The sequence below is a fragment of the Numida meleagris genome, chromosome 5, assembly GCF_002078875.1.
Source record: "Numida meleagris isolate 19003 breed g44 Domestic line chromosome 5, NumMel1.0, whole genome shotgun sequence".
In the NCBI taxonomy this organism is placed as follows: domain Eukaryota; kingdom Metazoa; phylum Chordata; class Aves; order Galliformes; family Numididae; genus Numida; species Numida meleagris.
The window spans coordinates 63,276,018-63,301,795 of NC_034413.1; the positions used below are offsets into that span (position 1 = coordinate 63,276,018).

At 37.5% G+C, this 25,778-nt stretch overlaps 1 protein-coding gene across 2 annotated transcripts in view; it reads left to right on the forward strand.

Annotated features, from left to right (window-relative positions):
• Positions 1-25,778, forward strand: part of CCDC93 (coiled-coil domain containing 93) — a 36,125-nt gene that overhangs the window by 3,496 nt on the left and 6,851 nt on the right. For both annotated transcript variants that reach the window (XM_021398828.1, XM_021398829.1), the window contains exons 4-19: positions 1,287-1,398; positions 5,277-5,375; positions 5,858-5,914; positions 8,957-9,057; positions 10,309-10,348; positions 10,769-10,861; positions 11,329-11,379; positions 12,211-12,297; positions 16,471-16,587; positions 18,316-18,378; positions 18,659-18,732; positions 19,292-19,373; positions 20,242-20,313; positions 21,516-21,587; positions 21,862-21,970; positions 24,379-24,461. In XM_021398828.1, coding sequence (XP_021254503.1) covers positions 1,287-1,398; positions 5,277-5,375; positions 5,858-5,914; positions 8,957-9,057; positions 10,309-10,348; positions 10,769-10,861; positions 11,329-11,379; positions 12,211-12,297; positions 16,471-16,587; positions 18,316-18,378; positions 18,659-18,732; positions 19,292-19,373; positions 20,242-20,313; positions 21,516-21,587; positions 21,862-21,970; positions 24,379-24,461 — 1,312 coding nt within the window. The remainder of the gene's footprint in view (positions 1-1,286; positions 1,399-5,276; positions 5,376-5,857; positions 5,915-8,956; positions 9,058-10,308; positions 10,349-10,768; positions 10,862-11,328; positions 11,380-12,210; positions 12,298-16,470; positions 16,588-18,315; positions 18,379-18,658; positions 18,733-19,291; positions 19,374-20,241; positions 20,314-21,515; positions 21,588-21,861; positions 21,971-24,378; positions 24,462-25,778) is intronic.

Below are 25,778 nucleotides of genomic sequence, written 5' to 3' on the forward strand. Positions count from 1 at the left end.
CAGGTTACAGTTACATGAGGAGACTTACTTGCTCCATGTAGTTGTAAAGAGCATCTTTCTGTACTGTTTTCTCAAAAGTCAGTTAGCATTAGCAAGACTTTAATGCATTTAAAAATAAAGATTTGTTGTTACTCCATTAGATTTAGAAGTACTCAGTCATCATAGGTAGCTACATAAAGCACTGGTGAAAACACACAAATTTAGGCTAAGAATGAAGATGATAGCGGTGGGTTTTCTTGTTCTGTTTTTGTTGTTGTTGTTAGCTGCCAAGAAAACGTTTCTTATCCTTGAGAACAGGAAATAATTAAGTTGTTCTTTAAGTATTCTTTTCTCTCTCCAACTGACTGCGTGTAAAACTGGTGAAACAAAAACCAAGCTTGACTCCCACAACAGCAAAAATGATTTGCTTGTATTTTGTAAAGGCTCTATTCCAGACTTCAGTCTATCTTGTCCCTCTTGTTCCCCTCCATTCCTTTCAGAGTATCAGTTGTCCATCTGATCTGAGCAGTACAGAGTATCACTGGAGTCAGTACTGGGCCACTCAATCGTTTTCCTTCATGGAAAAATCTAATTTCTCCACGGTGATTCTTGATGCTGACACCTGCTATAAAATGCACTTCAGAGTACAGGCAGCAAAAAATGCCTCACTCTAAAATGAGGGATTTTTTTGGAAGCAGAATTGTGTTCTTGTAGATGGATGCTTTGTTAGAGTAACCCTTTCACTTCAGCAGAACTTACCTCGCTGTAGGATGAGATGGTTGCTGGTAAATTCAGTTTTATCCACTTTAAACCACAACCATATGAACTATACTATGCTTAGCTATTAGTTGTAGTACATGTCTATACTCCTAAACTTTCAGTAGTAACGTTGGGATAATTTGGCAGTTTTATTAAACAAATTTTTAAGACCTTAGAAGGGATGATTTAGTCTTTGAGTGCATATCTTCTACTTAGTATTACTAAAAGATAGCACACACACACATAGTAATAAACTCTATATCGACAAACACCTTTGCATTTTGTATCTTACAGGAGCATTTCATCTGAAGTGGTGGGTGATTTTATCATCACTGATAATATATATGGCGCAACATAAAAGTTATTCTGTAACTGAGAGTTTGGTTGCTTTTCTCACCTGTATGCAATGGAAGCCACTAGAGGGAACTTTCTAATTGCTAATTGTGTTTGCAAAAATGATTTCAAATTCTCAAGAGAAAATTGTGGTACTTGTACATTTGTGTTTGTTTTTTGTTTATCTGTTTTTGTTTCGTTACTTTTCCTCATAGTGCCTTAACTGAAAAAATTGTGTCAGTGTTACCAAAAATGAAGTGTCCTCATCGTTTGGAACCGCATCAGATCCAGGGCCTGGATTTCATTCATATATTTCCTGTTGTGCAGGTAATAATTGTGCTGTGTATCAATGCTGTGCTGAAAAAGGTCATAACATTTGCGTGCAGATTTTAACGAGGATCTGTGGTACTGTTTGGCTCTTCATTTAACTTTAGAACGAATAATGACAGAAAAGCAGTTCAAATGAATGCTTCTGAAGAACCGAATGGCATTATAGATGATCCATGTTTAAGGAAAACACAAATACTAAATTGTTTGAAATGGAGTCGCATTCTGTCTCTTGTGGTATTTGTCTTCTTAAAAGAACTGAAGGGGTGGAAAAATAAATTCCTCTGACGTGACCCTGTTGCTGTGTATTTGCTGAGCAACACTGACCACGTGCGTGCTCGTTGTTCTCCATTTTATGAAGATTCAGGCTGACATGTGATAAGTTCCACTTATTTGTGGTGCCTTAAGAATTCTTGGTATGTTGTTATCATTCTTCAGATTTTAACTTCATCTGCACTCAAAAATGTATTCCTCATAAACAGGGAAAGTGAAGACAGTCCAGCAGGCTTTTTCATTATCTCCTTTCCTCCCTCCTGTGAAAGAGTGTAGCAAACAAGAGTTTCATATAAATTCCAGTTTCTAAGAAGCAAGGAGAACTTCCTGGTTTTCTTTTTCTTGTTATCTTCTAGTTAGAGGCTCCTAAGGAAAACCACTCTTAAGTCTCTTTCCCACAGTGTATGCTACTGGCACACAACTTTCAAGCTGTGCTCCTGCTGCCTAGAGTGGAAAGCTTCTATTTTGTCTGTGTGTGAGTTTTAGCTTCTAAACTTGTATCCTCCTACTGAAGAAAACCTACCCTAGGTTAGTTTCTTGCCCTGATCAATTTGAAATGATAATAATTGGCTACATACATCATGTAAATGACGTCTCTCACAGGAAGAATAATTCCTGTCCTAAAGTGGAAAATACTTGACATTAGGAAATACTACTTTTCTGAACGAGTGGTCAGGCACTGGAACGGGCTGCCCAGGGAGGTGGTTGAGTCACCGTCCCTGGAGGTGTTAAAGAAACATTTAGAGATAGCATTGAGAGACATGGTTTAGTGGGGTTATTGGTGGTAGGTGGATGGTTGGACTGGATGATCTTGTAGGTCTTTTCCAACCTAGCTAATTCTATGATTCTATATAAATCTGCTCTAAAAATGTGGCACCAGATATTTTCTCTAACCTCCTTTGTCCAAAATTTGATTTGGGATATTAGTTCTGGACAGGAAAGCTGTTATTTCTAAGCAGATAAGAAGTCAGCTTCTAGATTTCTCTGAAAGCAGTGATCCTCAGTCTTAATTGCTAGGCTGCAGGGGTTTAGCTAATCCACACTTGGTCAAAAAAGTGTTTCTAGGTGAGCTTAACTTGTTGGTATGTAAAAGATCGTTTTCTGGAATCGTGGCTTTCTGTCCATTTCTGGAAGGCCGCAAGATCTTAATAGAACTAACACCGTGGCATGTAGGAATTACCTATTTGATGATGACACTTCAATCAATACATTGTTGAATTCAAGATTTCATTTAGCATCTGTAAATCACAGGTCAGTCCCCAAGTAATGCAGAAGCTCTTTCCTCTGCTTGCAGTTGTGTCCCAAAAGGGTTTGCATTGTACAAGCTAGTCCAGTGAACTCAGTGGCAGGAATCCTTCCCAGTAAGAAGAATTAAATTGTGCTGGCTCCCTGCCACAGGCTGTAGAAGATTTTTTTTTTTCTTTTCAAAAAGGAGAAAAATAGACATAAAAAGTTGGAACCCAGTGAGCAGATATGGTGCAGTTCTTCTGGGTGAATTCTGTTTATGTCTACAGAGAAAAGTATGCACACAATCTTGTGTTGAAGTGTGCTTTGTAATTAGTAGCTTATATTTTGAGCTTCCCTGTTGTCGACAAATTCCCTTCACTTTCCAGGGATTCATGTTTATAGCACAGTAAACTGCTTTTGGCTCAAACTTGGATCCCAAGTTGGATCTGATCCCTGATGTGACCTGCTGCACAGGCTGTCTACAGCTCACGAGATTTATCTTCTCTGACGTTACTTAAAGTGCACTTGAATCTCCTGTGGCTTTTTGTGTGGTCTTATAAATGTCTGAAGAAATGGTTTTTTTCTTAGAGGGGCATGTGGTTCTTGAAAACTTCATGGGCTCAAAGTTACGTTGTTTTATGGTGGAGCTGTAGTTTGTGAAAAAGATTAACGATCTGTAACAGGAAAAATGAGTTGAGATGGGTAAAGCCTAGATATAGTGGCTTCTACCTGGGGCAGAGCCAATATTTGTGAGATGAGGCCACATCCTAAGTGGCGTCCTCTGTCAGAGTGCTGTGGGCTAAAAAGAAATGATGGGTTCTGTGCTGGGTCCTAACACTGAGAGCTCAGAACATTTTCAGTTCAGCTTGTGATTGTGTCCAGTTCCAGCCCATTTGCCCCCACTCTGACTGCTCACCTGGGCTGTGAACAGTGAAACTTGCTTTGTAGAAGAATGTCCACAGACCATGTAAAAGCTATCTGGACTATCCATTTATTTTAAAGTATGCTCCCAGAGACATCTTTGGAATAAGTAGGGGTATACCTGCTTGCATTCGGAGTATAGTCCTGTTTTTGTATCTGTGTTGTAATACTTTCTGAAACCAAGGGTCTGTGCTGTAAGTAGTGAAGCAGAGAGACAACACTGATGACTTATATAGCATAGCAGTGTTTTGAGTACAGAATGGGATGTAATTTTTGCTGGCTGATAGAGCTGATGTCATGGTCTGGTGAGTTTGAGGTACACTGACTTTCCATGGTGTAAATGGAAAAGGCAGAAAACTGAAGTTCCACTGTTTTGTGTACTACTGTGTTTTTACTCTAAATTATGGAAATATAATGTTATTAACATTTAACAAGTAGTAATGGTGAATACTATTGAAAATATGATTACTTAGTAGTCTGGTCACATGTACATTGTAAACTTGTGTTCCTAGCTTTCTTCTGCTAGGATGTAGAGTTTCTGCAGCTCATATTATTAGAAGGGATAGGGAGGGCTGTAGGTCTTTTGGGGGAAGTCAATTATTGATTTTTTTCTTCTTCCTTAAAAATGCAAGCTAAATGAATAATGTTAAAAGTGATGCACACTTATTTTCATTTCAGAGACGCTCATCCTTTTACTTTTCAGAGTACATTTGGTTGAGATGCAAAAATCTGGATCACACAAATCTATACTGGTAGAATTCCAATGAACTTTACTTGTAGTTGTGAGGATTTCGTGGTGTTTATAAATCAGTTTGACAACGGAGAATTCCTAGTACTTGAAGTTTTCAACAGAATTTTCTTTCCATACTTATTCTAATTAATTTCTTACAACATAAAAGCAGCTCAGTATATGAGATGTTGCACTGCAAGCTAAGTAGAGGAGAAATCACGCAAGAGCATAACTAATTCTGCAATACTGTTTACAAATTACATTCACAAGAGTTCTTTTCTGGGGTATCAGGCCCTGTTCCAAGAAGTGTGGAAGGGGAGGCAGTTCGGTCTTTAGCCAGTTGAATCCCGCTGTGGTGTGGGCAGAGTGGCTCAGAAGTGGTTTGTACGGTTCAGTTATACTGAAGTACTCGAGCAGGATGAAGGTTGTTTAGGTGTTTATATGTAAAAATACGATTGTAGGGGCAGCCATTTCTTGTAATTCCCTGTTAGTTGTGTGATTCCATCTTTCATGTGGTTTTTTTCATGCATAGAGGAATAGCCAACATGATGCTTATACAGTAGCTAATGCACTGTCATTTTATTAGGAGTAGGTCCTTCAGTTACCATCTTTACAAATAGATTTTCTTGTGTGTTTCTCTATTGTATTAAAAACAATTATGCAGCAGTTCAGTGTTTGCTGTTGTTGTCTTCCTTCCTTTTTCCACTGATACAAATTTCTTTTTCAGTGGCTGGTGAAACGTGCAATAGAAACAAGGGAAGAAATGGGAGACTATGTCCGTTCTTACTCTATATCACAGTTTCAAAAAACTCATAGACTTCCAGAGGTAAGATAGAGACTAGTTTGCTTTTCTGTTACAGTATGTAAAATGCCTGGGTGCAATATCAGCTTCCCAGCTCTGTGAAGTGTTTGTTTGGGCTTGTATTTTTTTATGACTTTTTTAATGCTTAGAAACGAAAATAACAGTAATGGAAACGTCTGTCTCTGCACTAAGTTCATCCCAGCTTCCTTTCTTTGTAATGTAGTAATGATAGGGGATCCCATAAATGGACTAGGATTGCATTAATGTCAGGCACTCTGTAAGCAGAGAACAGAAAGACTGCCAATCTGCATACAGTTTTAAAGACCTACTACCTAGCTGATGAGAGAAACAAATATTTTTCTATTACGAGAAATCTCTAGCGTTTCACCAAACAATTGGTCAGCTCAGTTGGAAAGTATTTGACAAATTTGCTTGCTAAAGTTACTACAATGGTTGAGATTTAGTCTTCATTTCTGGTATTTTTAATCACCTCTGATTTCTTGCAGGATGACGAATTTATGCAAAGAAAAGAGAAGGCTATCAAAACAGTTACTGGTATCTTTGTAAGTAAATTATTATTATTTTTAATGATCAAGAAGCAAGCAGTTTTAGTAATGACTGATAGTGGTTGGTTTAATTCTGCTTGATGCAGTTGTTCCTGGATTTTCTCCTGAGAAGGTCCTATGTTGAATAAAATTCTCGGAAAGGGTTACAGAAGACAACACTTGATGTTGGAAACCTTTTTGGTGTACACTGTTACACACAGGTAAACCATGCCAATTGCCAACACGCTGCGTGGTGTCCCATGCTATCAAACAAATCACAAGGTAGCTTACAGGTCATTAAGACTTCAGCAGGCTGTTTGTCTGAAGCTATCAGCAACTGGTCTAAATTTAGTTTGAATTTAATCACAATGGCAGTGACCTCTTGAGTTGAAATGTCTGCATTTCAAAACTTGTCATTTTTACTGTTTGAGTTAGCAATGAAAATATACACCATACTCTGGGGATTCTTCAAGTAGCAAATGTTGATTTGGAAAGATGATATCCATTGTGTTCTTCCTCCTTCAATGCAGATCGTCCAAGTCTGTTTATATATTTGAAAGCTTTTTGACAAGTGCTGCCAGAATATATCATTGCCTCATATCTGAATTCAGATGCCTGGCTTGCAGCTCGAGTTTCTGTCCTTGCTTGCTCTCTGATTTTTGCCAGCTTGCTTGCAAAAGTGTATTGAGAAGTGATGAGAATTGTAGGTATTCTTTGAATAGGACACCTCCAAGAGTCTCCAAAAAGTAGAGAAAATGCTGTTCTTCTGGGAAAATCACTTCTATTTCAAGCTGCTCTAGCTGGGTTTTCTACACTCATTTGTGGATAGAGGTGACAAGTGCTGGTATGATGGGCAGTGTGACCACTTGTTTAGTGGACCAGACCAGACAAATCATCCTGTTCTTTTGTCACGTTTTGGTGGTACTTCTTTTTCCAGATGAACTACATGGGTGCTGCTGAACCTAATACTATGAGGTTGAATTACAGTGTATGTTTTAGAAGGGCATTGCTGTAAAAGTCTCCAGATGATGACCAATGCATGATCTCTACTAATATGTTTGAATAATTACTTTTGCTATGGAAGCTTGAATTACAGTCATTATTAACTGTTGTTACCCATTTCGGGATGGTGGTTTTTGTTGTTGTTGTGTTTGTTTTTTTCTGGGGTAGAGGGAGTTATCTCCCATCATAAATGGGTATTGGTTTATTTGTACACCAGTATAACTTTCTGAACAGAGGGAATGGAAGATTAATTCATGAGTTCTCTTAAGATGTCAACACATGAGTGCAGTCCAGAGGAATGCGCAGAGTGAATTTTAAGGGGAAAAAGCACACAAGCTTTCCTGTCTGTCCGTAGGAACTGGAAGAAAGGATGTAATCTCAAGACTCTACTCCAGGTCACCTTTAAATTGCCGTGCATTGGAATTGGAAGAGAAATCAACTTTCCTAAAAGGAGAATCACCAAGTGTGAAAGATTAGGCTGTTGTCTGAATTCATCATTAGACCTGTGCTCTAAGGACTGGCCCTTCTTTTCTCAGGGGGACAGTACAGTGTGATTTATGGTCACGAGGTTAGGAAAGGGAATATTAAATATCAGTAATGGTTATTGGAATAACTACTGCCATTGAAAAGTGAATGTCTATTAAATGGAAATTCTCTTACAGTGGCTTTGTTCAAGTACTTGATTGGCTAATGCCAAGGCTAATGTTAATGGTACAGTGGCTACACTTTAAATGTAATATGCTGTACTACCATAAAAGCAATGACTTTCATTGCTTTTCTGTGGGCTTGCAAGTGCATGTTATGGGAGTTTCTTGATGGTGAAAGGCTTGTTGATGTAACAGGCAAAAATGTAACACAATTTGAAACAAAAATGACGGAAATTCAAATTGGAAATAAGTGAAAAATTGCAAAAAGTAACTTCCAAATTCAGGATAAACTTGCCAAGGAATACTTTCTGTTTTCACTTGTTTGAAGTCTCTACTTTGGAATTACTTGTCTTTGAGAAAGATTGAAAGCTGTTTTAGCAAGGTTAAGGTTCAAGATCTGTAGAAAATCGTCGTTTGTGTTGTGTTAGAGGTTATATCAAGCCAAGTACAGTCTCTTTTATTTTCCTTTGCAACTTCCTGCATTGAGTCATTTGTCCCATGTGAACAGGATTGTTTGAAGTTAAGCATATATAAGAAGCATTTATAAAAAGCAGAAGCTTCAATTTCATCTTTGGTTTTAGTAATGTGTTTGTTTTCACCATTCTGAGCCTGGCCATTGAGGGGTTTTAAATTATTTCAGTGTAGAACAAACCAAAGGAGACAGGGCTGCTGCTTTTTGTTGTTGACTCTTCGGTAAAGATGATGAAGTGTTTCTCTGCTGTGATGAAGGTTGGAACTTCCTCTCAGGAAAAAAAAAAGGATAAGAGTAAATGTCAACTTGGGGTGTGAACCTAATATACATGCATATATATATGTATATAACAGTGCCCATGAATCCTTGTTTTGTTGATGGATTGTCATCCAGCTGTAAGATCACATCATAATAGCATGAGATTCTAGCAGCAGATTTGTTAAGATATTTTTGTTAGGATCTGCTTTAGTTCTTGTGGCTGGATAAAGCTGTGACTGTTGAGTAGATAATGGTTATATTTAATTATTTGATATCATTAGAGTTAACTAGTAAAAGAGGAAACAAATTCTACGCACTGGCATTATCAGTTTAATCATAGGACTTTCATTAATTTTTTCAGTAGATGTTGTGTTATTCTTCATTTTTCTTTAAAATACAATTAAGGAGATGGTTGAAGAAATAATGTTTCTTGTTAAATAACTCTTGCTATTTTCTTTAAAATGTGGAAAGGCAGATCCCATAGCATGTTGTTTAGAAATGAGTTTAGTAAGATTTTGTATAATTCCCAAAAAATAAAGTCTCAGATGTTTAAGTACATTGAGTTTGAAAGCAAACAGTGTTAAAATACCACTCTAAGTAGTAACGCTTTGCTTATTTATTTATTCAGTGAAAGAAGTGCTTTCCACAGCCTCTGTCTTCATTTACTGTCTTGTCTGACAGGAGGTTTACAAACCCCAGAGAAAATACAGACGTCAGAAGGGAGCTGAAGAGCTACTAGATGAGGAATCAAAGGTTCATGCTACACTTCTGGAATATGGCAGGTGAAAGGCTTGGTTTGATTGTTTGAGGGTTTGATGTCATGTACGTTTAAAAATTGATTGTGTTTTGTTTTTAATTCTACTTGAGAATCAAACTTTCAGATTTACTCCAGTCAGGTTTCAGACTTGTTTTTTCACTCATCCTGTTCCCCTCTGAACTCTGTAGTATGTGTGTGGACAGCGTACCATGTTGTACCACCAATGGGAACCCATTTTCTGACTTTGCCCCTTTTGTGAATTATGTTTGTTGAATGTACTTACTCTTTGCTCCTTAAAAATGGCTTATACAATGATGGCAATACTACTGTCAGATGCTTGTGTATTAAAACAGCTTTATACAGATTCTGTGGGAGGGTGGTGCTCTATCACTTCGCCTACACTGCTAAACTTTAAAATGCAGAGAGAACTTAATGTTGGTGAATTCTTGAAAACTTGGAGTTATGCTGTCATAAAATAGGACTGAATTTACCCCTAAGTATGAGTGTTGAATAAATGGAGAGCAGGTGACAATTATACTTTTAACTTCGCCCCATTCAAGACATATGTAGTCCAGCTTCTGCAGCAGTTAAGGAATTAAAGAGTTGTAGCTGTGAACTAGTCACTGCAAAAACATCACTCTTTGTGACCGGGCATGCAATGGGTTTAGTACTTCCTAAGTGTGCCTAAATAGCTCATCTCTAAAATTTCTTTCCACCTGTCTTTTCTTTAAGATAATATTTCTAAACTAGCAACATAATTCAAATGTCTATTTTTCCTGTCCAGAAAAAGAGGTAGAAAATTGTGAGTATGTCTTTGAAGCTCTGAACACTGAGCTTCAGAAAGAAATTACAGGTTCATCAAAGCACGTAAGGCCGAATGTTTTTCTGGGGAGTAGAGACTGAACTGACAATTTCTTAAGGCCTTTCTAGAATTCAGAAGCTAATAGTTCAGGATTAAATTCTAAATGGAAAGAGAACTGCCCTTTTGCCTTCCATAAGCATTATGTCACAATATTTTAAAGAAGAGCCTGAGCTTGCAAATCATAATGGAAATAGTGGACTGAGGTGGAATTGTTCTGTAAATATGCCATAGTATCTGCTCATTTCATTTATTTGAAGAATTCCAAAACTAACATGAACCTGCCTTTGGATGTTGGTTTTGTTAATTGAATCACTTTTTAGTGAATCTTATCAGAGAAAACCCATAGAAACTTAATTTGTTTGTGGAAGTTGGAGGCAACAATGTGTTTATTTCATGTTACTATTATTCTTTTAGGAGATACGGATTTAGCAGACAAGCAGGAAAAACAGAACAGGTGAAAAACTTTGAATTTTTAAAACATACTCATATTTTTGGAAGAACTACATTGCTATTGTTGGAGTATTGGTTGCTGTAAGATCTTAAAGGTACACAGCATCATATTTAGGATCACACAATTGACTTGTGGGGTTGATAGTTCTTGGAAGGGTACAGAATAATAGATCTTTGCCTGAGATGTGTCTGTAGCCAGCCAGAGACTCTGTCATGAAGAGCTAGAATACTTGTAAAGTGTGTAAAGGCTGTCATGAAAATGAAATGATGTGTGAGGCTGTTCCAATAGCTGAAATGTTTTCGTAACTGGAACATAATAGCTCTGGGTTTTTTTGTTGTTGCTTTCTTTTTTCTCCTTGCTGTCTGTATTAATGCTTTAGATTACTGGAACCAGATATAATTTTTCTCAATTTTTCTTCAAAAGACTGAAGATAAGAAAATTGTGCTACCCTCAGGGCTTGCAGCAGCAGGAAAAGCTGAGCCTTGTGAGGAAGATGACCTTCGGGCAGCTGAAGAGGTGTGCCATCTTCCTAAGTAGGCATGGATGAAACTAACTTACGGGGAGGGAAACAGTTGTCATTGCCCTTCTCTATCATTGTCATTCTCTTCAGGAAGGAAGATTTCTGTGCTTGCTTTCCAGAAGAGAATATGGAACTTGAAATCGGTGCCCCAAAATTAAATGTTTATTAGTATTCAATAACAAAAAATTCAACCTCTCTTTTGGACTCTGAGCATTTTTAAGAGGTCAGGTTTTGAGTTGATATGGGGAGTCAAATGCTGTAAGTTAGCCTTTACTCTTATGAAGAATTTTCCTTTATTTGGTAGTTTCAGCCACCTCTGAATTAACTTTCATAGATTTACTGTCCCATTACATGCATTAAAATACACATTACGTTATATTAGTTGGACATGTATGCCACTGTCAATAGTCAGAAATAAGTTAGATAATAGACGATATGTGTAATACCTGTTCTTTTATCCTAGCTTCGCATTAAAACTCTGATGACTGGAATGGCTGCAATGGCAACAGAAGAGGTAAACAACATCTAAAATCGATACGGCTTTGTTTAATTTGTGGTTGGTTATGTTTTAGCAGTCACAGTTTGTATTCATCATCAGTGTTTCCTACTTTCTCAGGCCCTGTAGTACATTAAGATACTGGGATAAGGATATTTATGAAATTCTAGTACAGTTTTCTCCAGTCTTTAGCTGTTTTCATTCTTGGAAAATAGAGCAGTACAACATTATCATTTTGGCACTTATTTTCTAGTTATCATTCACTCTAACGTATTTATTCCTAAAATCAAGTTAATTGTGAGTCTGAAGTCTTGGAATGATTGTGAGTTTAAATTTTCATGAGGGAAGTGCAAGAAAAGATGGTTGCATTAGGAAGACAGTAATTCTTACAAGGCTGGTAACTGAATCCTGGTAAAAGTAATGTAAGTGCCTCTTTCAAATGTGATTTACAAGGAGAATTTAAGGGGAAGAACATCACAGTGCAGCTACCTAAGATACAATATCGTCTTACCTTATTCATCTTATGAAGATAGCCAGCTGAATAATTATTTTAATGGGGAGAGTGGAGGAAAACTGTGTGCATTTCATGGTGTTCTTCAAAGTGCTGATAAAAATTAGAAACAATACTGTTGGTATAAGACATTTAAAAAAAAAAACAAAAAAAAACTGGCTTTGTGTTTCCAGTTAAAATTCATAATTGGCTGCAGTATATCTCTATGTTTGGAGGTTTATACCCAATGTGAAAGTTTTGTACATTTCTCTTAACATTAGAGCACAGAGAAATTGCCCTGCAAAAAGCACAGGCAATTCCAAAACTCCCAATGTTTTGTCACTTTGATACAATTGCAGGGCAAGTTGACAGCAAGCACAGTAGGACAAATAGTTGGACTCCAGTCGGATGAGATCAAGCAAATAGTGTCAGAATATGCTGAAAAGGTAAGTGTGTTACCTGATTATGATTTACCAAGTCGTGATTGATAGCTTGTTAATTAAAGCTTCCAAATCAATTGTTGTGATTGTCTTACAACAATACTGTTTCATATATGCTGTGGATGACAGTACAGTCAGGATTCAGGGAAATATTTCAATTAGACTTAAACGTGTGTAAGCTTTTGGCATGAGAACACATTTTTTTTAATTACATTCATGAGTATCTTGGGTGTTAAGCAGCTTCTTAAACTTCCTTATGGATAAAGAAGGGCCTCCACCCCTATCTGTTGAAATCAGAGGTGTAAACTGAATGCATTTTAAAATGTTAAGTGTTAAGCACAGAAATACAGTTCTGTGTGGCTGCTCTGAAAAAAAATCTGGGCCTCCTCCAATCAGTTTTTTAGACACTGGGATCTTCCTTGCACTGGTTTCCAATTATCGCTTGTGCTGGGTCTCTCATTCTCAAGCTAGTATTATAAAAAAAACCTAAGTATTTATTACTTTAAAAGTCAAGTAGCTCTGTTCATTGTGTTCAGCTGTGATTGTTTTCTTTATAGTAATGTGAGAAGAAAATCTGGCACTTCAAGCAATTAATACATATAATACATCACTGCCATTTATGAGTTATAGGTTGCTCTTATTTGTCCAATGGTCTTCTCATATTTCTTCTTTTTTGTTGACACTTATGAGGTATGGAGCTTTCCCATTTGGGAGATAAACCCTATAACTCAACAGAGTCTATAGCAAATTCTTGTCCTTTCTTTATTATAAAAGATTGGAAGAACAGAAGTCCAAGGGTCATATTTCAATGTTACATTTCTTCTGATCTGAGAAAAGGCAGCAAGACCTTGACTATTACAGTAGAACAATGATTAATATCTGGGAAGTAAGAACTGATTCAAGTCAAGCCAAAAACATATCGCTTTTCAAATCTACTGGATTTGAAAGAAAAAAAAGAAGGGTGTGTGCATGCATACACCAGGAAAAGGGAACTGAGGATGTTAGCAGTTTATTAAAGCAACAATAGCACTCATGTACTGTTCTAATTATTTTAACCCCTTGTAACTATTCACAGTCTGAAGAACAGAAGATGTGGTTATTTGTCTGTCAAAGTCTTAATAGAATCCACAGGTGCATTTCCAGTGAAGAAAGCTGGCAAGCAAAATTCTAGATCTGATTTTGCCATTTGCTACGACTGTTCTTACAGGGTGGTGTTTTTGCTGAAGATCAATGGATGCAGCTTTCTGCTCACTCTGTTGACTTACTTGGGGAATTCAAAGGAAAGATAACTTTTTATTAGCTAATCCACTGCAACTTTTTAAAGGACAGTTATTCAAAGTAGCTTTGAATTTTACTGTGTTAGAGGGATTATCCCTCTGCCGATTTGCAGTGGGAATCTATTCCCACTCATAATGGAAGCTTTGAGACCTTCAGTGCAAGTTCATAGAGAGAAACGCAAAACACACCGATTTGCATCCTTTGTGGATTTGACAGTAATCTCGGTTGCTTTCCTGTCTTATTTCTGATCGTGTGTATAAAACACTGGAAAAACAGCTGATTCAGGTAGAATCCACCTATCACAACAATTTTTACATTACAAATAAAGCCCTGAGGGAAGTTATTTCTAGTAGAGAAAACCTAAATATTTTATTAGCACTACAGATTTCTACTTCTCTTTCCACTCCTGTCTGGGATATGATCATTAAAATCAATATATGCATGGTAGAAACGATGAGAATGGAGTATGGCCACGCTTCATAGACTTCCCCTGAAGGCTTTAATGAACTTAACTTGAACTATTTGTTACCAAGACTGTACTGTATGGATTCTTATTAATTTTTTGCAAGATCAGTCTCAGACTGGTGTAGCTAACGTTTCTATGTCTCACATTTCCAGTTTTCGTGATTTGCATGTAATGCACAGTAGGCAAGCTAATCCTGTGACAGTATGAAGAACGCACAATATAATGAGGAATTGTGATTTGGCTAAAGAGCATGAGAATCATAGAATCGTAGAGTCACTGAGGTAGGAAGAGACATCCAAGATCATCCTACTGAGGTAGGAAGAGACATCCAAGATCATTCCAGTGTGTCATTTGACGCACTGGAACAGGTTGCCCAGGGAGGTTGTGGACGCCCCGTCTCTGGAGGCGTTCAAGGCCAGGCTGGTTGTGGCTCTGGGCAGCCTGGTCTAGTGGTTGGCGGCCCTGCACTTGGCAGGGGGGTTGAGACTCGATGATCTTTGAGTTCCTTTTCAACCCAGGCCATTCTATGATTCTATGATCATCTAGTCCAACTGTCCACCTGGCACCAATACTTCCTCACTAAACCACGTCCCTTAGTGCCACACCTAGACGTTTCTTGAACACCTCCAGGATGGTGATTCAACCACCTCCCTGGGCAGCCTGTGGCAGTGCCTGACCACTCTTTCAGAGAAGAAATTTTTCCTAATATCCAACCTGAACCTCTCCTGGCATAACTTGAGGCCAGTACCTCTTGTCCTATTGCTAGTTAGGCAGGACAAGAGGCTGACCTCCACCTCGCCACAACCTCCCTTCAGGTAGTTGTAGAGAGTGATAAGGTCACCCCTGAGCCTCCTCCAGACTGAACAATCCCATTCCCTTAGCTGCTCCTCATAAGACTTGTGCTTCAGACCCCTCACAGCCTCGCTGCACTTCTCTGGACATGCTCCACGGCCTCAGTGTCTTTCTTACAGTGAGGGGCCCAAAGCTGAACACAGTGTGCAAGTTGTGGCCTCATAAGAGCTGAGTGCAAGGGGATGATCACGTCCCTGGTAATAAGAAAAATAAGTAAAACTTGATGTGCATCTTTTGAATATAGTGTTGCAGGTGTTGTTTAGAGACATTTTTCTTTTTCTAATTAGATGGAAAGAAAGTACAAGAATTGTCAGGATGGGTGTCGGAATTAGTGTTTCTTTGCTGTAGATGTAAAAGTCTAACAAGCCATGAAGCTGCTGTTCGGTATGAGTAGCAGAAAATGAGGAAGAACATTTCTCTCTCTTATTTTCACTTAAAAATAAGCTGTTAATGAAGACCTCCTTCTCCTTCTGTCAGGAATGAGTACCAAGAGCAAATATGAGTGAGGAATGTTTCATACTTCTTAAAAAAATGTTGCTGATTTTGTGTTGTAGTGGTTGTCAACATTGAGTAATTATTCAAAAAGCAACTAGTGTTGGAGTGTTTTTTTTTTTACAATTTAGAACCTGAGGTAGCTAAAAATTATATGTTTTGCTAATGAAATACTGGAAAATGAATTAACTCGAGTAACTCTGAGTGAGTGAAGCAAATTACCTAAACAGATGTAATTATTAAAGAGAGATCTTTCAAACAGCACAGTTAATTTTTAGGTGAATTATCAATTCAACATTTAGTTATCACTGATTTTTAATTACTCTTTAATCTGCTGCAAATATACAACGTCCATTATAAATGTTATTCATGGCAAAGCATGCTTCTAGCAACTTTCCCTTCAAAATTCAAAGATAACAGGAGAGTGGATCCAGATTCCTTCGTCTTTAAATATTTTTGAGACGCTTACTTGGCAACGCAAGTACTTTTAAAGACCATAGCACAAAAGTAAAATAAAAATAAATAAAAGCTTGGAGAGGTAAATGTAATTACCTCGCTGAGTATGTCATTGTCATTCATCTTGCTGCATCTGTGCCAGTCTTTCAGGATCTAAAGACAATTGTGATGCTTTTGAGAGTTCTGGATTTACATATCGAGGTATGGATGATCTCCAGTTCAGCAAGTTCAGGAAATACCACTTATACTGAAGCAGTGCTACTGCTTAAGAGGATTTTCAGCATGTTTGTTTTTGTTTCTGGTGCTGTTGTTCTTGTTTAAAAACCCTTGTAGGTTTAACTGTGATGCTGATGCAGTATACTACAATAAATCGATTGTTGCAGTATTCTTAACCATTCCCACAGCACCTCACTAACTTACTTTACCTAATCTTTTGGGATGTAATTTAGTTATTTGACTGCTTTCTTACCTTGGCATAAGATAAACTGGTAAGTCGTCGTTTCTGTTGGACAGTGGGGCACAGTTCTTGATAAAGAATATCACAAGTGTGCTCTGGTTTGGCATCTCCTTAGCTACTGTAGAAGCAAAAAATATTGACATGAGGTTCAACAGGCTGTTACTATTCTTTATTTTAGCAGTCTGAGCTTTCTGCTGAGGAGAGGCCAGAAAGGCTTGGAGCTGCCCAACAACACAGAAGGAAGGTGGCATCTCTGAATAAGCAGATTTTGCAGAAAACTAAACTCCTGGAAGAGGTAAGAATTGTGTGGGGAACAAAGAAGAAAGCATTGATAAGTATGGGTGATGGCAAGAGACACTGGTAAGTAAGCTTAGCAGTGTGGGCGAGTCTTGCAGCTGTTTTAGGTTGTGTTCTTACAATCTGGAAAGCAGGAAGGATCCCCAGTATCTGAGATTTCAGAATCATTTTTTTCTGGAGCAGATAGTTCTGGCATTCTGCAGAATTGTAGCATAGTGTGGCTGCTGAATTAGTAACACAGAATATTCCTGTAACTTGGTGTATGCTTAGTGGATTACCTTTCCATTTCTGGTGCATGTCATTTCCTTTACCTGTTTTCCTGGTGTATGCATGAATGTATTTGCTTACTTTCCACATACTGCTGAGAAGGCTGCAGTTTACAGTGGAGAGAAAATGAGGTTGTAAACCGTAGAGAGAGCAGTGGAGTCCTTACTTAATTAGAAACTACCTTTAGCTGCCAAATGAACTTTGTATTCACAGGAATACTTAAATATTTTCTAAGTCCTGTAATGCTCTCTGTCATTTTAACAATTGAAGGCCATTTAATTCTGTATTGCTTATTTTCAGTACATAACAGTCTGGGTTGCATTTTTGTACGGAAGGAAGTACTGACAGCTGTAAGCCAAATATAATTCTTTCATCACTGCACTAAAGTAAAAATTTCCTAGCTGATCTTATTTTTGCCATTTGCCGAAGACAGCTTTGGTGGGGTAAGACAGAAGAAGCTGAAATCAGTGATAGTCAAGACTTCCTCTTAAAATGTGATTGTGAAATTCTCGCTTCAGTACTGCAGTCAGTTCTGGCAAGAGTTCTCTTATCAAATAGCTCTTTAATTTTTGTGCCAGTTTTCATGAGTTGTGGACTTCAAGCTTAAATTGTGATTTTTTTCAACCAGTTATAATTTGGCCTATTGGTGAAAAATATGAAAATTATTTTTTTAAAAAAAATTGTTATAAATTTCCCTGTGGATAGGAATGAGTGAGGTGCTGGGTCACAGCTGTACATTGTGAATGGCAAATAAAACATCAGGAAAAGAAGTGAATCAGAAAGGCAAACGTGCATTTCTTCATTTGCAGCACTTCGTCTTATCTTTTCTAGCCCTTGTCCTGCTTCTATGGTTATCGCTTGCAAAGTTACCTTAAACTATAAGTACTTTAGAGAAAGATATTGATGTAAGATTAGCCCCTAAGCTATCTGACAAGTGAAATAGACTGTGGCATTTTGGTAACTGCCACCTTAATGGATTTTCCATAGTTTCCCAAAATAAAGTCACACAATTGCTTGCTTAGACAGTTCTGTGGTACAGTCTCATGATGTTTTTATGTAAGTCTAGAATCACCCTAGCTTATTTGGGAAAGTAAAAAATGGGACTTTCTTCTGTGCCTGGAATGAAAGTAGGCTATCATAGCCAGACTAGATAACTTTGAGCACATTAGCAGAGATTCAGTCCAATAAGTTAGCTTTCTGCTGGAATCCCTTTTGTAAAAGCTGCTGTTTATTCTAGGACCTAATGCATCAAGTAGGATGGGTGGAAAGTATTTGCTGCTAGTAAATGTTCAGAGTACTTAGAACAAAATGGACTCGGGCAAGAAAAGACCTTGATTGTGATGGTTTGCCTATTGTTTTACAGATAACCATTATTAACATCTCAGATATTGCTATTCTCTATTACAGTTGTAGTTGGCATGAATGTAGAATTATACTCTGTTCTTTCTCTTTCTAATAGCTGCAAGCTAAATGTGCTGATCTACAGGCAAAATGTACTGAAGCAAAAAAGACATTAACTGAGGTAATCTTTTTTTTGCTTGTTTTTCTGTGCACTGATTGTAGCAGAATTGTTTCTGAGAATTCTTTTAAGAAGTTTTGTGTGGAGGGATGTATTAAATGGGGAAACTGATTGATAACTTTTATGTTAAGAGGGTTTTGAGTTTGTGAATGGGGTTGTGGATTTCTGCATTTCTGGTCCCAGGGAAACAGATTGATTTATGTATTTATTTATTACATTGCCTAGAAAGGGAGACCTGTTTTATGATACTGTTATGAGGATTACTATTAATTACAATTCTTAGGTCAAGAGTTACAGTGAAAAGCTGGACAAGGAACTAGCAGCCTTAGAAACAATAGAATCCCAAGCAGACTCTAGGTAAGTTTGCATGTTTGTTCTCCTTTGTGACTTTTGAAGTTACTAAAAATGATGGTTTTAAAATAAGTCATTCATTATGTCTTCCTTTTAGAAGCTAAGCAAAGAATTAGCATTTAAAAAGCAAAATACTCTAGCTTCCTTCTGTTAGTCAGGAAAAGATTACCAAATAATTAATTCTGAGTGAAAAATCTCAATCTGTAGTTGAAAATAATTGTAGATATTTAAATACAGTACAAGCAGAAGGACGCTAAACAGGCATGAAAAGTATTTGAGGCCTTCCTATTTTTTTCTTTGTTTGAAACCTTTATCTTGCATAAATTAAATAGGATGCTCTCTCAAAACTTCCACAATAATGAGGTTAGAATATCACAAAACATCAAAATATTTCAGGTAGTGTCAGATTTTTATTTATACTATCATGATATTTGGATTTTTAATTTACACAGACTTTACTGGAAAGTTGTATAGAACTAAGCTTGTTCCAATGTCTTTTAGTTCTTCATCTGCTTAAGTTAGAAACGAAAAGACTAATGCAATTTTTCTGGATCTTCAAATTTAGCGTGTTACAGAATCTGCGAACACTGGTAGCCATGAATGAAAAGCTCAAAAGCCAGGAGCAAGAGTTCAAAGCACATTGCAGGGTAAGTTTTAGTTTCTTAGGTGACAATTCATTTACAGCTTGGTAAAGAAAGATTATACTTTTTCCCATTTAGTCCTTTCTTCCTGTCTCCCCCATTCCATCTTCTTAGATGAGCCAGCAATGACCTGAGGAGTCCAGTGCCAAAGTGGAAACCTTGTTGAAAGCCCCTGGCTTTGGAGCAAACCACGAGAGATACAAAGACTGAGATAAATCTATTACACTTTTCAGAGTAGCGTTTCAGCTTGGCTGTTTAATTATAGCGTATTACTGTTGTGTTTATGGGCTGCCTAGAAATATGATCAGAGAGATTTGTTTTCATTCTCATCTATTTAAACAGTACGGGATGTCTTTTAATGGAATGAAAAGAAGTGAAAAGGCATACTGCCCTCTGGCAGATACTGAGCAGAGAAACATTGTTTTCCTGTTCAAACCATTTTGGAATACTCTGAAGAATTCTGATGGAAATGACCTTGCAGCTAACTTTAGGTTCATTCATTGTTATGAATACCATCCATTGCAGTTCTTTGTGATGCTATTGTAGTATTTCATTGCTTCCTCAGCTTCTCATTTTCTGTGTCACTCACCGGATGTTTTAGCTGGCAAAGTATATTAGCAAGTATATTTACAAGTAAGAAATAGATCTGTTTGTGTGCTTGATAAAAGTAGATATTGAGTTTCATGTAATGAGTTGTGAAGGATGCCTAACCCCTAGGGCAGGGATTGCTATTGGATCTTTAAAAACTTTAAAACAAAGTGTATTGTCAGTGCCACAACTTTGTTACACTTGTATGATATCAGGCCTTCTGCCATCCCCTTTTAAGAGAAAAGGTCTCAATTAAAACCAATATTAACTCCTCTTTTTTAAATAGGAAGAAATGGAGCGTCTTCAACAAGATATTGAGAATTTGAAAGCTGAGGCAGCAGAAAATGGGGAGGAAGAGGTAAATAGCAAGTGTGCTGAGTGCTTATTTTCAATTTGTGTGTTAAAGTGTTGCTTTATGTCCTTCTGATCTGGGCACATTCTAGTAAGGATTGAAAGACCTGTTGCAATTTCTGCAGAATTCTGTTCTCCACCACTGGTAAAGCCACAGTTCAGGCTAATAAACAGTGAAGTACGTTAGACTAAAATTCACCACAGTATTCTTCATTCATTTTGCTAGAACACATGGGGCAAACTCACAGATGCTTTTGTCCCTTTTACTTTTTTTCTTTGTAGTATCAGAGAAGAATCTCTGGATGTTGTATTACAAGTAGTGCATATTTATGGCATAAACAGGTCCTCCTCAGAAAATATGTTTGTTTTGGAGGCCTTTTTTTTTTTCCCTTAAAGGTGGATATGTTTCAAGGATGGAAGCGCAGGTTTTCAGTGGCGCAGAACACTGCATACAGTTAGCAGTTGTCTGAAATTAGGATTTAACACAAGTGCAACCAAACTGATGGCAATGAATAATGAATGAACAGCAAATGAAACACTCAACTTAATTGTATTTTCAATGAGTAAACGTTTGATATATTTAGAAATCGGGTAGATTATGGATTCAGTGATGCTGCTGTCTTTCTGAACACAGCATGAAAAAATGAAAACATAACTTAAAGAAGAAAAAATGATCATGCACATTCCAGCAAACGTGGAATACGTATCAGAGGGTTTGCATTCTGTCCTGGGCTGTGTTTTTCCTTAACCTTCTGGAGGTGGTGGGCCTGCCTGTGGCAGGCAGGTTGGAACTTGGTGATCCTTTGGGTCCCTTCCATCCCAAGCCATTTTATGATTCTGTGAACCCTGCTTATGAATCAAGGTGTACCCTAAACATTTGCACAGCAGTTACAGAGAATCTTTGGATACATGGCTTCATTTTGTGTGACTGTTGCAAAGTAGTGGAGAAACAATTGACAAGTCTTAGAAACTAAAATATGAAATCCTTAATACCTATCACAATGCTTGTTTACAGTGAAATATGTCAATTTTTTAAATGCAGATTATGAATCCTTGTTTAAAAAACATAGCAAGCGATGATGGTGTTCTAGGGGGAGCCATTCAGTGAAAGAGAGAAATGCAGAAAACAAGCTCAATGTGCACATTTTTGTAGTTGCAGTTCTCATTTGTCACTGTAACCCACAGTTGTTTGGGGTTCTCAAATTCTAGGAGCCGAATAAGCTTATAGACCAGCAGTACAAAACTGAGAAAGAAAAACTGCAAAAGATCCGGCTATTGTTGGTAAGTCTGTAAATTTACTTGGACAAAACTATTAATTTTTTTCTTACCCTGTCACTTTTAATACTGATTTTACTTTTTGTTGTAATTTTAAAAAGTGTCAAATCAATTACAAAATAATATTGTGCCTCAACCAACAATTTAAAAAAAAAAAAAAACAGCAAAACCCAACAAATATTAATTATTTAGTAACTAAGTACTGCTTGGGGGGCTTCATCCATTTTAAGAAGAGAACAAGAAGAGGCTTTGTTTTCTCCCCTCCTAACTTTCTATTCAGGCACGAAGAAACAGAGAAATAGCGATTTTACAGCGCAAGATTGATGAAGTACCCAGCCGAGCTGAGCTAACACAGTATCAGAAGAGATTTATTGAACTTTACAGTCAGGGTATGTATATCAAGCAGGAACACAATACTGAAGACTAAAGCCCCAGAAGGAGGGCAATTGCATTTTAAACTTATGGTGTGTAACAACAGCAATTGCTGTGTCTGTTGATTTTAGGGGTTGTTTGAGATTCATATTATATACCCTATTTTCCAGGTTTTACAAGCTGGCTGTAAGAATTCTTTTGTGGGCAAAACTTGATGGACAAGATTTTTGGAGTAAATTCTGGTTGTAACAGGTTCAGTCATATAGGTCAATGTCCAGTGTGTTTAGAAAGTCCTTAGTTCACCATGTACAAATGAAGTAGATTTAAGTCACTTTGAATTTCATGAAGCTTTGTTTTCTGTAGCACAAAATAAATGCAGTAACAGAATAACACTGTGCTCAGTCTCCTGGACAGGAACGTCCACTGTCCAGGCTAATATTTTAGAGGATAGAACTGAAAACTTGTAGCAAATCTTCCTGTGAATTGTGGCTTTTTTTTTTCTTAAGAGATTTTTCATTTGGCCAGATTCAGGAGGTCTTTAGAGTTGCCAAAAACAGGTTTTTGGACTTCTGGGTCCTAGGTATTTCGGACACGGCAACCTTCAGAGGTACCTTCCAAACTCAGTGGTTCTGTACTGGGATGCTTTCAAGTTTCAATATTCCCTGCTATTAAATATAAACATATATATGCACACGTTTTATTTTTTTTTACCTAAGCCTCTCCCCTTGTAAATGTTAAGCTGTGGTTAATGTGAATCTTTCCTATTCTTTCTCTGGCCTCCTTACATTACACAGGCTCTGGTTTGAGATTCCATAAGCTGATGTAATTAGCTAATGTAGTGAAAATCCTGAAAATTTCTTCTGGGTCAGCACATGGAACTTGCACCTAAAAAAGTTCTGTCACTACCAGAGCTGCTACAAGATAAGGAAGAGCTGCAGGAAAGGAGAGGTTTGGGAAACACTTCAATTTGGCAGAAAGTCCTGCAAAAACAGAACTAATAAAGACAGTATAAGCCCATTGGAGGTCCTTCTGTTCATGCAGTTCTTCAAGCAACAGTCTAATTTCACAGCAGCAGCAGTTGGAAAGTCTCTCTGAGCATGCTGAACAGTCCTTACTAGTTTTCCAGCCTATCCCAGCCTTTCCTGAATTCCTTGATGATTTTAGGCTCTGAGTACTCAGAATGCTTCTCTAGGATACAGCACACATAGAACGTGGGTCAATTGCAGCAGTGGAAAAGCTCTTTGCTCACTTACAGCTCATGCTGCAGAAGTAGTCAGTGCTGGATTTCTGTCACCAAAACATTCAACTCTGAGATGTAAATAGCTGTTTGGTTTCAGCTGGCAAATGTCATCAAGCAGTGGGACTTCCTTTAAGGAGTTGGATGTTTAATGGTGTTATGACATGGCAGGAGAGTTGTGCTGCCTGCTAATGGCTCCATTCAAAAGCTTAGTCCAATGTATTAATTCAATAAAGATCTTATTTAAAGATGACAACCTGTTAGCTGTTAGAGTTTAATATATTGAGGATGACTTCAGTCTAGTTTAGCTGGCTTACTTGTGACCTTTGGAATAATTTTCATCATTAAGTCACTTGATCTTTTTCAACCCCTACTTTTTTTTTGGGTTCAGGATTCTAGACCGTGCTTAATATATTAACTGAAGTAATTTTTGCCAGCTGTCCTTCTCTGCTGAGCTTTTTCCCACCATCTTCGGTTTCCTTAGTCAGTGGAGAATTTAAGAGGTGAACGTTTCTGAGATTTGAGTATCAGTCATCATCTTGTAGGCCCAAAGGGAAGGTGTGTCTGAGCCTTGCTTTCCCTACTGAGCTGTGACCAACATCTGCTATGCTCACCCACAACAGATAGCGTTTTTTGAAAAGAAGGTAGCATGTAATTCTATCAGCTTAAAGATATGGTAAAGAGGGAAATAGAGCTTTCACTGTTTTAAAGCCTCCTTGGGCGTCTTGCACGTTCGTAGGTTGGAAGATGCAGTTTAATGCACTCTGTTTTTTCCACACAGTACTGTCAGAAAATCTGTACCCCTGCACTCTGTGACCCACCAGTGCACAAGTTATCTAGGGCAACTGTTAGCAGCACAGCAGCCTGTATGGTCTAAGGGTAAAGCTTGTGAAGGCAGAATGAATGAAGAGTGGTAAGGAAGCACAGCTGATAGTGCCAATGTACATTTGCTTAAAGGACTGTCTGCAGCTGGGGTTAAACACTGAACTGTGTTGTTCTGGAGTTCAATTCTCATAAAATGATAGCTGCAAACCCTGCTGGAGATTCATATGCAGAGGAAATATTCTTCCAGAATGTATTGAAGAGTGTGTTCCATTATTGATGGCAGTGTATTATACAAAGCCTGCAGAGTACATGTACTCACTCATGCTTTTTTATTATTCTACCCTTTTTTTTTTTTCTTTTCAGTCTCAGCAACTCACAAAGAAACGAAGCAATTCTTTACTCTTTATAATACATTGGATGATAAAAAAGTATATTTGGAAAAGGAGGTAAGAAAGCGTTACTGCTGTTTTCTACATATTCGGTCTACGGAGAAGGAGAAAGTGAAGCTAAGTAAAAACTCTCTACTTAGCCATGTCAGAGCAAAGTTAACAATCTTGGAAAGTAAAATTGAGACAATTGGTCTTTCTGATGTTGATGTGGTAATGGTCTGTGTTGTAAAAAGTACATTTGTTAGTAAAGCATATTTAAACTGCTCACTGTGTACACAAAATGCGAGTAACGTTTGATGAGCAAATCTCTCTCTGCTTAGCTTGTGAGAGCAAGTGGTTGTCAAGTTTATGACAATAAAAAGACACCTGTTTTTGAAGTTATTGAACGACCATTTCCTTCCCGTAAGTGGTGGATTCTAATACATGTACTAGGTGGTTTTCAGTTTAGAAAATCAGTAGTTTATATGGCTTCTTTGGAGGGCACATGATCCTGACAGTTAGTTGCCACAACACAACTGATGGAGTCTGTCTGGAAGCAGAAATGTTCTTCAGCAGTTAACTTCAGTTGCACGTAACTTCCAAGTTCCAAGTTTCACTTGCATGGATATAATTTCAAAAGGCAAATAAGACAAGTGTTTCATTAGATCAGGTGTTTCATTTAGCTTGATGTCAATCATGAGAGAAATGTCTAAATGGCTTCTTGTGCAGCCTTAGCTTTGTTAAGTATGTAGTATTGTCTTACGAAGATTTCTGGAAGATTTCTTGTTCGGTGTGGTGGTTTTGTTGTTTTTTGTTGTTGTTTGTTTTTATTTTCTGTGTTTACGAACACCTAACTCTTATTTATTTATTTTTTTTATTTTTTTTACTTCAAAATTTATTGAGCAAATTTTATAACGGAGGGAAATGCAATACAGTGGAATTATGACTGTGAAGGTTACAGTTCTGATGTGGAAGGTCTATTCTCATGCAGTTGATGGTTTTAATCATACTTTGAAAGATCAATTATTAAAATGCTTTTAAATTGAATTTTTCACTATGTCTTTGCTTCACGGGTTTTATAGTCTGGCTTTATTGTTGCGCAGTGTAGCACATCAGCATTCTTACTGCGCAGCAGTTGTGCAATGCTACTTTTCATTACTTGACTGTTTTGTGATACAAACTGTAGAACTGCATTCTTAAACACAAGCTCATTGGAAGTATTCCAGGGCAGGGGTGTGGATTCAGCAAATATCAATGAGTCATGCAATGATCTCTTTCCTCTGAGTAACAGGAATCTTTAAGTATTGTAGCTTTTGAATCTGTTCAGGATTTGTTTCATAGATCAGGACCAGCTGCAGATTCTGCAGTGCACGCACCTATTGCTGTTTCATTTAT